The sequence below is a fragment of the Aulonocara stuartgranti genome, assembly GCF_965226115.1.
Source record: "Aulonocara stuartgranti genome assembly, chromosome: 12".
Lineage (NCBI taxonomy): Eukaryota > Metazoa > Chordata > Actinopteri > Cichliformes > Cichlidae > Aulonocara > Aulonocara stuartgranti.
The window spans coordinates 2,450,593-2,463,603 of NC_138948.1; the positions used below are offsets into that span (position 1 = coordinate 2,450,593).

The 13,011-nt window shown below is 42.6% G+C and overlaps 1 protein-coding gene across 1 annotated transcript; it reads left to right on the forward strand.

Moving 5' to 3' along the window:
* The first annotated feature begins 359 nt into the window (after positions 1–359).
* On the forward strand, positions 360–3,943 carry LOC309719153 (granzyme K-like). Its single transcript, XM_082555070.1, has 5 exons — positions 360–437; positions 613–757; positions 1,416–1,551; positions 3,284–3,553; positions 3,650–3,943. Exons 1-5 carry the CDS (start codon positions 374–376, stop codon positions 3,800–3,802), a joined length of 768 nt encoding a protein of 255 aa, XP_082411196.1. The 5' UTR covers positions 360–373; the 3' UTR covers positions 3,803–3,943.
* Positions 3,944–13,011: the final 9,068 nt, after the last annotated feature.

A 13,011-nucleotide genomic window follows, 5' to 3' on the forward strand; every position in this document is an offset into this window, starting at 1 on the left:
TTCTGAGCTTAAGAAACCAGTGAAGCAAACAAGACAGCAACTGTCTCAAGTTAGGCAAAGAAAAAAAGTGGGAACAATTTGGGAAAGACTGTCAACGATATCGTTTTGCAAACTTTGGTGAAACCATATCAAAAACTGTCCTTTGTAAACATTAGGACATTTTGTCTTTTGTCATCATTTACTTCCACAAATGCTCTTTTATTTTTTTAAGCGGACTTCTTTTGTTCTAAATTCTTGACGGGTTTGGATGGGTGTGTCAGCTTATCTTACTCATCCATTTTCAGACCACGCCCCCTCAGCTCAGCACATAAAGCTGAGCATCACAGTGGGTTTCAGTGCATTCAGCGTCTGATCAAAGAGAGAAGAAGAAGAAATGTCCTGCCTGAAGAATTTCAGTCTCCTCATCTCATGTGTGCTCCTCTTCATCATCCAGCCAGGTGAGTAACGTTTTCCACTCTAATTTAATTTAACGATTGGTAATTTTAATCTTCATGTAAATAAGGGTAATGCAAAGTCACACTGCTGATATCCTTCAGGTGTTTGTTTCACTCATCTGTTCTTCACTTGATCATCTGCTGATTTATGTGTCCTGATGTTTTGTTTCTGTTTCAGGTCGTGGTTCTGAGATTATTAATGGGAAAGAAGTCGAGCCACACTCACTGCCTTACATGGCCTATCTTAGAACTGTGACTAATTCTTGGTGTGGAGGGACATTAATCCATCCACAGTGGGTGCTGACAGCTGCTCACTGCACTGGGTAAGAATCTGAGGTCCTATTTTCCTCAATTTTAAAAATAATGCAGTATTTATTTTCAACAGACTATTATTCCTTCAGTAACTACCCAGAGGTCACTGCCCTCACCTGTGGTCACGAGCTCTGGGTAGTTACTGAAAGAAAGAGATCAGGGCCACAGCAGCAGGAATGTGCTTTCTGTAAACGGTGGCTGGCCTCTTCGTTAGAGAAAGCGAATAATACACACTGCTATAATTATACATGCAAAGCTAATTACATTGAATGGAGAGGATGAATATAGAATATTTAAAGCTGATTTTTCCCTCTCTTGTAAGCACAATATCTGTACAGAGGTGTTCTAGAAAGTTTTATTTAAGATGGAATAACAAGCAAAATATAAGTGTTGCACTCATTTAAAATAACACAGAAGCCACAGCTACATACACATCAAACATTTGATACATTTCTTCATCTAAAACATTTTCTGTACATTTTAATTTCTTCATTCAGCTGGAAGAAAAAATAACGCAGATTCACCCAAAGCTCAGTAACAGCTATAACCCAGCCATATGTAGTAATACACAATAATAAAGAACTATGATGACTGTTTTAGAAGCCGCTGACCTGTTAACCTTTTAAATATGTAAACCTTCATCACCAGATTGTGTTTTTTCTTTTACAGGAGTTACTGGGTGATCCTGGGAGCCCACTCCAGAACGAAAAACGAAAGTTCCAAGCATCAAAGAGTCGTTGAGAAAAGTTTTCCTCATCCTGACTACTGTTGTGCAAAGTTAGACGATGACCTCATGTTGCTGAAGGTAAGGTGATATATCAGGGTCTAGGGATGGGTATCGAAAACTGGTTCTTGTTGAGAACCGGTTCCCACTGTTTCAATTCCTTGGAATTGTTTGTCATTTTTGCAAACGATTCCCTTATCGATTCCAGTCGCCCCGAATGACGTCACCACGTTGCGGAGCGTCATTTACCTGGCAGGAAACATGGCGGCTCAAACGCTCAAAAGTTTGGTCATACTTTACGAGAACGGATGACAACAGGGCAACGTGCAATACTTGCAAAGTAGATACTTCATTTAAGGGAGGAAACACTACGAATATGCAAAAGCATTTGCTCATAAAACACACGATGACCTTAAATGAATGTCGTGTTTTTAATTCCGCTCCGGACTCGTGAATCTCAACCCAGCAGCAGCGGTAATGCGGCAGGTAAATAATCAACTAACAGTGCATATTATGTTAGCGCGATCTGCCTTATTACAAACCTGCCATTACTGTGCATTTAGGTGACCATGATGAGAGAGACAGACAGAAGCTGTGTTCCAAAATGCCGGCTGCATCCTTCGGAGGACCCGGCCTTCGCGGTCTACGTGGGCCGGGTCCTTTGAAGACCGAGAAGGCCGGAAGTGCGAGGCTGTGAAACGGAACGGTCTAGCCTTCAGATCTGCGTCACCGCTGTCTCGGTGGACTTTAATAAACTCGGCCGTCTGCTCCTTGCTATCTAAAATATAACAGGACACTGGAGTAAACTCTCGACCGTCACACTTCTGTTTCAAATCAAATCAAATCAAATCACTTTTATTGTCACATCACATGTGCAGGCACACTGGCACAGCACATGCGAGTGAAATTCTTGTGTGCGAGCCCCACAAGCAACAGAGATGTGCAAACACAACAACACAAACGAGCAAAATACAAGAATGGCCAACCTGAAACTAATAAATATATGTACAATATATAATAGTGTATGCATTTCTGGATGTGTATACTAAATATTTTCCTACGTGTGTGTGTGTGTGTGTGTGTGTGTGTGTGTGTATATATACACATTTTTACAAATTAAATAGTAAAAAAAAATAAAATAAAATAAAATATAAAAATATACAGAGTTGAATATGTGCAAAACAGCGGCATTACTGTACAGTATGGAGTGCATAATTCGTTAAACAGAATCGAAAATAGAATCGGAATGGTGAAAATCTTATCAATACCCATCCCTATCAGAGTCTGATACAAATAATGTAAATCGTAAATGCACTGCTTCTTATTTAGCACCTTTCTACTCTACCTGAGCACTCAGAGCGTTACACAACATGGCTTATTCACCCGAACACATCTTTCTGTGCTTAAGTGCTTTCTATCTAACATTGACACACACTCACACTCTAACGTAGCATCAGAGCGCATCGTGGGGTTCAGTATCTTGCCAAAGGATTTCTGACATGCAGACTGGAGAGACCAGGGATCACACACCAAACCATCCGATTAGTAGATAACCTGCTGTACCTCCTACAGCCAACTCAGGTGTTGCTCACTTAACTAAAACTTAGTTTCATTTTTTAAAATATAAAATGTATTTCCATGTCTTTATAGACATGTTTCAACTCAGCACTGCACATACTTCATATTTTCCAAGCAAAATATTAGAAATAAATGAGTGGTGCTACAACTCTTTAGCAAATATCTGTTTATTTAATGTAGTTAATGTAGAGAGATTCATCACCAATATCTGAGATTCTTTTTAACTTTTTTTCAGCTTAAAGAACCGGTGAGGAAAACCAGGGCAGTGAAGTGGCTCGAGGTTGGCAACACTGTGAGAGACCCGGCAGCTGGCAGCACGTGTCTGGTGGCCGGATGGGGAGTAACCGAAACAAAACGACCATCAGATGTCCTCATGTCTGTCAATGTGACTGTGGTCGACAGACAGACGTGCAACTCTTGTGATTATTACGACCACGACCCTGTTATCACTGATGACATGATATGTGCTGGTTCAGATGGTACAAACGTCGCTGATACCTGTCAGGTACGTATGAAGAATACATGTATTTTTACTTGTTTGAAGTAAATGTTCATTCAGCTCAACACCTGAAACACTGTCATGTGTTTGTTCTTGCTGCAGGGGGATTCAGGAGGGCCGCTGTTGTGTGATGGAGCGCTGGTTGGAGTCACTTCTTTTGGAGAGGATTGTGGTGTCATTAAAAAACCTGGAGTCTACTCGTTTGTCTCAGAGGGACAGCTGTACTGGATCAAAACCACGATGAAGTTATTCTAAATGTGTGAAACCACAGCATGATTTGATGTTACATCTGTCAGTGTTGTCTCTGTAGACCTTTATCCATTTCATTGTTCCTCTTACAGTTTATGATAATTTAGTTTCTGCCAGCTTAATATACTTTTTTTTTATAGATTCTGCACTTGGCTAGTCCACCACATGATCTTATGGCAGATAAGATGGACTGACCTCCCTCCACATTTTAGTCCTCCTGTAAAAATAAATTGGAAACACTGTTTGAAATTTTACCATCTTTCACCACACAAACCAGACAGAAACATGGTTGTGTTTAATCATCATTTTTCCAAATAATTCAAAGAACTCCCAGACATGAGTGCTCCTGGTTGGTGCAGATGAGTGCGGCTGCAGTAAAACCAGGGAGAAGCAATTTTTATGTGCACACAAAACCCACGATTGTAATATGAAACAGAGATTATTCAGACTGTCAAACATATACAACCAACTGAAACTGAAGATGAGGCTTGTGGACAGGTTTGTTGAAAAAGACACAAAAAAAATCATCTTTTCTTCATTTTGCATTACTGTTGCTTGAAAACCAAAAAAAACAAACATCTTTTTCTACTTTCTAATAAAGCTGGAGGCATGAATAAAAATACACATTTGCTGTCTTTTTCTTTGATTGTACTGCAGTTTCAAACTGTACCTTTCAAAGTATCATCGTTAATATAATGAGTTTACAGTTACAGTCTAGTTTGAGGCCTAAGAAACATTTTCACTGCTTTTTTCTACTCTTTTGATCAGCTGTAGATTTTCTTGTACAAAACTTTTCTTCAGAAGAAATGAACACAGAGAATATTCACTCATGAGAAACAAAGGAACCTGAGAAATACTGACAGCTTCACATGTTGAGGATCTCCTCCTCCTTAGGATTCAGTGACATGATCTTCACACATTCACCTCCATCAACTCTGTCTTTTGTCATTGATTACTTCCACAAATCCTGATTCATTTCTTTCTTTTTGTTAAATTGGCTGAAAGTATCAGTCATATACACGTCTGCACCCGAGCACTCGAGTCTTGTGTTAGTCATAATAATGTGTGTGTTCATTTATTCCACTGCTTGAATGCCAGTTTAGCTCCTTAGGTAGATGTTTTTATATAATTATTGTTATCATTAATTATCATTGTTACCAGTATTGCTGTGAATTTGGTGGAACTTACACAGTGCCCCCCAAAATATAGCAGAGACTGCCACCTAATGGTGGAGTATAAAACTACATGTCAGTTACATGTAGTTGTCTTTTGCAGGAAACCTTTTCATAAATATGTTTAGAAGAAAACAAATGAACAAATTATTGTTTCACTGAACTTAAAATCTAAAACAAAGGCAGTGACATTAATTTTTGATGCCACAGAAAGACTTTGTAGCTGCTGTAGCAACCATAAACACTTTGTGGTGTGTGTTGTTGCGTGTCTATTCCTGGATTTATGGTTGTTGTGCAAGTCATGTGGGAAGTGTTGAACGAGCAGGACATGTGTTCACTCGGTCGCTGGTGTGTCAGCAGGGAGACTGGGTGAGTAAGGGGAGGGTGTTTCTTGTTGACGGCTGTCAGTCATCTTGCTAAGTTCAGAGCACCTTGGAGTAGCTTCATTTTGCTCGGGCTTGACTGCAGCATTGATGGATTATTAAACATGCAAATAAACAATTTATGGACCAGTTCTTGGAAACTGGATCAATTTGTTGGGTTGTTACGAGTCATTAGAGCAGTAGTCCTTACTTCAGCCTCATGTGGCTAAATTGGTCATGACAGCAGCATTTTGAAAGAGTTGTTGTAACCTGTTAACATTTAATACTGTATTGATAGAACCAACTGATTCTGCAGCAGAGCATCCCCTGTTGCTTCTCCTGGCTCCCCAGTCCCTGAGCTCCTGCTGCTGCACCCACAGGTATGTACAGCAAGCACTGATACCTTTTTAGTCGGTGGGATTCCCTTGTGATCACCTTTACTAAATATCTACATCTAATCTGATTATATCCTATTTTTTTTTCAATGTTGAAATTAAAATCTAGTAGCAGCCTTCTCATTTCTCAAATCAAATCAAATCAAATCACTTTTATTGTCACATCACATGTGCAGGTACATTGGTACAGCACATGTGAGTGAAATTCTTGTGTGCGAGCTTCACAAGCAACAGAGTTGTGCAAAATACAATAATGTAAACAAGCAAAATACAAGAATGGCTACATCTGAAACTAATAAATATATGTACAATATATAATAGTGTATGCATTTCTGGATGTGTATACTAAATATTTTCCTACGTGTGTGTGTGTGTGTGTGTGTGTGTGTGTGTGTGTGTGTGTGTACACATATTTTACAAATTAAATAGAGTAAACAATAATAAATATATAAAATATACAGAGTTGACATGTGCAAAACAAGTGGCATTTATATACAGTGTGTAGTGCATAATGTTAAAGTTCCAGTAGTGAAGCTGAGGTGTCTATGACGTGTTCAGCAGTCTGATGGCCTGATGGAAGAAGCTGTCTCTCAGTCTGCTGGTACGGGACCGGATGCTGCAGAACCTCCTTCCTGATGGAAGCAGTCTGAACAGTTTATGGCTGGGGTGACTGGAGTCCTTGATGATCCTCCCCGCTTTCCTCAGGCACCGCTTCCTGTAGATGTCTTGGAGGGAGGGAAGCTCACCTCCAATTATCCGTTCAGAGCACCGCACTACTCGCTGGAGAGCTTTGCGGTTGTAGGCGGTGCTGTTGCCATACCAGGTGGTGATGCATCCAGTGAGGATGCTCTCAATGGCACAGTGATAGAAGGTCCTGAGGATGCGGGGGCTCATGCCGAATCTTTTCAGTCTCCTGAGAAAGAAGAGGCGCTGCTGCGCCTTCTTCACTGTTTTGTTTGTGTGTACTGACCACGTAAGATCCTCAGCCAGATGTACGCCAAGGAACCGGAAGCTGCTCACTCTCTCCACAGCAGCGCCGTTGATGGTGATGGGGGTGTGTACTTCTCTGCACCTCCGGAAGTCCACTATCAACTCCTTTGTCTTTGCGACGTTGAGGGTGGTTGTCTTGACACCAGTGGGTCAGGGCGCTGACCTCCTCCCTGTAAGCCGTCTCATCACCGTTGGTGATAAGACCCACCACTGTAGTGTCGTCTGCAAACTTCACAATGATGTTGGAGCTGTTAGTGGCTGTGCAGTCGTAGGTGTAGAGTGAGTACAGGAGAGGGCTCAGTACACACCCCTGTGGAGCACCAGTGTTCAGTGTGATGGGGGATGAGGTGATGCTGCCCAGTCTGACCACCTGGCGTCTGTCAGACAGGAAGCTAAGGATCCAGCTGCAGAGGGAGCTGCTCAGTCCTAGATCCTGCAGTTTCCTGTCCAGCTTCGAGGGAACGATGGTATTGAATGCTGAGCTGTAATCTACAAACAGCATCCTCACATACGTGTCTCTCTTCTCCAGGTGTGACAGGGCAGTGTGTAGTGTCAGGGCTATGGCATCATCAGTGGACCTGTTGTGGCAGTATGCAAACTGTAGAGGGTCCAGTGAGTCGGGTAGTGCAGAGCAGATGAAGTCCCTGACCAGCTTCTCGAAGCATTTGCTCACGATGGGGGTCAGGGCTACAGGTCGCCAGTCGTTCAATGAGGAGATGGTGGAGGATTTGGGTACAGGGACGATGGTGGCCATTTTGAAGCAGGCTGGGACTACAGACAGAGAGAGGGAAAGGTTGAAGATGTGCGTGAACACTCCAGCCAGCTGAGCCGCGCATGACCTGAGGACGCGGCCGGGAATCCCGTCCGGACCAGTAAATTTGCGTGCGTTCACCTTCCTGAAGCACTTCCGCACATCCTCCTCAGACACAGTGTGCGCACTGACGTCATCCGCGGTGCGCACACTGTCCGGTCTCATGGTGTTCGCTGTGTCGAATCTAGCGTAGAATACGTTTAGATCCTCACAGAGAGGCCGTGGTCTGTGGTGTGCTGGTTTTCCCTCTAAAGTCTGTGATCGTGTTGAGTCCCTGCCACATACTCCGAGGGTTGTCAAACTGTTGTTCCACCCTGTCCCTGTACTCACGTTTGGCTGCTTTGATCGTCTTCCGGAGTTGGTAATGTGCGTGTTTGTAGTCCGATGTGTTCGCGGAGGCAAAGGCGGTGCTCCGTGCCGCCAGTGCCGCGCGAACATCCCCGTTAATCCAGGGTTTTTGATTTGGGAAGGATTTGACTGTTCTGGATGGGACGACATCTTCCACGCATTTCCTGATAAATCCACAGACTGAGTCTGTGTATTCATCAATGTCTCTGGCGGCCACGTGAAACATTTCCCAGTCCGCGTGATCAAAACAGTCCCGCAGCGCAGACTCCGATTGGTCCGTCCAACAGTGCACCGCCCTCCGGGTTGGAGCTTCCTGTTTCAGCTTCTGCCTGTAGGCGGGCAGGAGCAGGATGGAGCAGTGATTTGATTGGCCGAATGGGGCGCGGGGGAGGGCTTTGTACGCATCCCGGAAAGAGGTGTAACAGTGGTCGAGTAGCCGGTTTCCACGTGTGTTAAAAAGGATGTGTTGATGGAGTTTTGGTGAGACTTTCTTCAGGCTTCCCTTATTAAAGTCTCCGGCTGTGATAAACGCTGCCTCTGGGTGTGCAGTTTCCTCGCTGCTGATCGCGCTGTACAGTTCCCTGAGTGCACGGTCAGTGTCGGCTTGTGGGGGAATGTAAACAGCCGTAATGATCACTGCTGTAAATTCCCTCGGTAGCCAGAATGGCCGGCACTTAATCATCAGGTACTCCAGGTCCGGTGAGCAGAAGGATTTGACCGGGTGCACGTTCGCATAATCACACCAGCTGTTGTTGATCATGAAACACACACCACCGCCTCTGCTTTTCCCAGTAAGATCCTGTGACCTGTCTGCGCGGTGCACAGAGAACCCCGGCAGTTGTATTGCGGAGTCCGGTACTTTGTCCGATAGCCAGGTTTCTGTGAGGCAGATCACGCAGCAGTCCCGCATCTCTCGCTGGAATGAGATCCGTGCCCGAAGCTCGCACAGCTTGTTCTCCAGAGACTGCACATTAGCCAGTAATAAACTGGGTAACGGTGGTCTGTAAGTGCGCCGTCTCAGTCGAACCAGAACGCCAGATCTTCTCCCTCTGCGTCGGCGTTTGCGGCCTCCAGGACCAGAGAACAAAGGCGTCTCAGGTGAGATGAATGGGGGGTCTGCAAACGGAGCGTCCGTGTTGCAAAACTTGAACTCCGGAAAGTTATAAGAAAGACCGTCTTTTATGTCCAGTAAGGTTTGTCGGTCGTACACAAGGAGACAAGTGCTGCTCGTGAAAAAATAAAGGAAAAGTAAAATTAAACACAGAAGAAAGCCGTTGCTTGGGGGAGCTCGCGACGAGGCTGCCATACTCGGCGCCATCTTGAAGCATCTTGAAGCATTTGACTAATATTGATGCAGCAAATGTGTAAAAGGGAAATTGGGATGAGTATCTGTGTCTGAAAGTATACATTTCCATTTGCTTGGGCAGTGTGTTACTGCTATTGCTCTTCTCTTTCAAACTTTTTCCAAACCAATGTTGTCTTGGCCAATACTTTTTTTAATTTTAAAAGTGTTGTTTTCATATCAATAATAACTAATAACTTTCCTGTGCGATTATTCTGTCTGTATAGAAGAGGTCAGTTCCTTGCTCATTTATAAGCAAATTGTCATGACCACTGATCAGTGGTCTTTATTCAAGTATATTAATGAGTGTTATTTGTTTGTTTATTTTGAGTTGTTTGTTTTCCTGTTGCCAGCAACAATTATAGAAGATAATTGTAAAACACTTCATTGTCCTATTGGCATTAAGATGTGATCCTAAAAGCTAACCTTATATGAAGTTTGTATTTAGACCATTTTGTTTATTTAAATGCTGGGCAATCAAGAGTAGCGAGTTCGTCTTGTAATCAGAAGGTTGCTGGTTCGAGCCCTGGCTCCGGCAGTCTCGGTCGTTGTGTCCTTGGGAAGGACACTTCACCCGTTACCCGTTGTGGTGGTCAGAGGGCCCGGTGGCGCCAGTGTCCGGCAGCCTCGCCTCTGTCAGTGCTCCCCAGGGTGGCTGTGGCTACAATGTAGCTGCCATCACCAGTGTGTGAATGTGTGTGAATGTGTGCGTGGAGGCAGTGGCGGTCCTAGCCTGTTTGGCGCCCTGGGCGAACACTCCCTCTGGCGCCCACCCACCCACACACATAAAACATATTAAGGATTTTACATTAACATAAATGTACAACATAAAACTGTTGTCGGAACCACACTGAATTTCAGCAGAGAAACACACACACACACACACACATATGAAGAGAGAGAGAGTATGCATAGTATGCAAACAGCTACCAAACAGCCATCATAATTCGTCATACAATGAGAACAGGACAAATCAACAACTGACAATTAATATTAGAATCTGTAACATAATGTATTGTTTGGAGTTTAGTCTGTTACTGTTGCTATTTTTACCATTTCTTTTTGGAGCAACTGTAACACATTATTTCCTCAGGGATTAATAAAGTATTCTGATTCTGATTGGTTCAGGATGAGCTGCCATCATCCAATCACACATCTGCTTACCTGCATCTGTTGCTCATTTCTCCTCTTTTTTTCTAAACTGAGCACCTGATGGCTTTGAACTTTTCTTGTCCATCTTCCACTGGTTTTAATTTTGCACTCCAGTATGAACACAAATCCCCCAACCCGAGGATCACCACAACATAACCTAACACACCTACACCTTAGTTCACAGATTCACTTTGTCTAAGGTTTATTTCTGGGATTTCGCACAACCCAGGATTCAAATCATGAATACATGATGGGTTTGGATTTACATCATTATGGATGAAATGTGCTCTATTTGGAAGCAGCCGGCCCCTCCCCTTTCGACGGGTTGTGTGTGAGACTTTAAATCATCAAACTGTAAATTATAAATTTTAAATTGTTATTGATCCTTTACCCCGAGTCCTAAAGTGTATATTTATTTTCTTACTCTTCTTATTTTTATTGTTTGTTTACTTGCACTGCTGTAACTGGAGCCTCGTCGTCTCGTCTCTATATGCTGGACTGTCTGTAGCGAGATGACAATAAAGTTTACTTTGACTTCAGCAGCGCGCAGGCGCACCGAGGGCTCTCGCGCTCACTTTATAGAATTAGAATAGAAAAAAAGAACCCATCAATGCAAATGCAAAGTCTGTATCATGATGTCTGGTGTTTTCGTGTTTGTTTTTATTTAGTTTTATTTTGTGAGTTGGTTATTAGATGCTGCTCCAGCCAGCAAGCAGCAGGCGCACCTCGCAAACGAAGGGCGCCCTTACTCCCAGCAAATGGGCGATAGAAAACCGATCGGTGTCTCTGCCATTCCCAATATGCGCTGGCTGATGTCGGGGCAGCATGAGTACGAGCAATTGGTTTTTTTGGGGGGTTTTTTGGGGTGGGGTTGCCGATGCCCGTGATGCCGCCCCAGACAACCGCCCATGTCGCCTGTATCAAAAACCGCTACTGTGTGAATGACTGAATGTAGTGTAAAACGCTTTGGGGTCCATAGGGACTAAGTAAAGCGCTATACAAATACAGACCATTTACCATATTTAATCATTATTCTCAAATTCTTCAAATAACAACAAGTCTGCAACTGAAGGAATAAAAACTAAAACTGTCAGGAGTCATTTCAGAATCAGAATCAGAATACTTTATTAATCCCGAAGGAAATTAGGGATTTCCTTCGGGCGAACACTATTTTAGACATTTGGTCTAAAATAGTCTGGAAGCGTCACAGTTTCACTGATTAACAAAATTAACTCGCTGATTTCAAATCTGGAAATTTCTTTTTTTTCTTTGTTTGACTAAAAGCAAGTCCTGCTTTTAGTCAAGATGTTCCAAATATTGAACAACTAGAATGACTGGACAAAAACAGTTATGAATTTCAGCACTTAAGAAATAAGTCTGATGTCTAGAAAAGTGAAACCAAAATATAAGAAAATGTGTTAATTTCTTTTTACTGAAATCCATTAACTGACACTTGGTAAGTTCAAAAGGAAATTGAAGCAAACTGAATAAGCAGCATTTTTTGGAAGCATTGTGTAGGTTTTCCAGAGCTTTCTTGGAATTCACACAGCAGAAAATTATGTTGAGCTTGTGGATAACATGCTGAAATCATTATCAGCTAAAGAGGATGAGAATGTCAAAGAAGACGCACTTTTTACATTCTCATAACTGACAGAGTAAAATTCATTCTTCCACTCTAGTTTTTGACATGACAGGTCTGAGAGCGCTTCACTCAGACTGCAGGCTTACTTGTTGATCCTAGAGGATTCCTAGATTAGGCTTCAAACTTTCCTTTTTGCTAAAGCATATAGTTAGGGCTGGACCAGGTGACCCTGAATCCTCCCTTAGTTATGCTGCAATAGGTGTAGGCTGCTGCGGGATTCCCATGATGCAATGAGTATTTCTTCTTCTGTCATCTTTTTCTCTCACTATGCATTTAATTATCAGTTCTTATTAACGTATTATTATTACTACTATCATTATTATTATCATCATTATTACTACAACTACAAAATATCATTAATCTCTGGTTCTCTTCCACAAAATGTCTTTTGTCCCATCCGGTCGAGGCAGCTTGCCTCACAAACTTTGTTTAAATTTCCCTAAAACAAATTAAAAAAAGAAAAAGGTCATGTGACTGTTAATGTTAGTTCATATAGTTTCTCCAATAACTAAAAAAAAGTAACGTTTTTAAAAGACACTTAAAACTGTAACATTAAAGTGGTATACAATGAAAGACAAATGTTATATACAAAGCTTTCTTTTAATTAAAGTTTTTTTTTTTACTTACTCCAATAAACAAAAATTTCCAAATACACTGGAGAAAAAAGGATGTAAATACAACTACATGACTTACTGTTACTGAGTTACAGAGAGCTATAGATACTGGTGGGTGCTGAATAAATAAAATATTTGTTGTTAGGATGGACGATCAATGGCGTGTCCAGCGGGGTGGCCTGGGGGGGCACAGGCCACCCCCCCAACCAGACTGGCCACCCCAGGTGCCACCCCAAAGGCAAAACAATAAAATTCAATCAAATATCAAATGTCCGATTATGTTTTCACGGTGACGCTCAGATATCCGAGTGTAAGTGAATGCAGCATCGGCTTCTGCGCTATGCGCATCACGTTAGCAAAGGTAGGAGAGCCAAGCACGAAAGACGT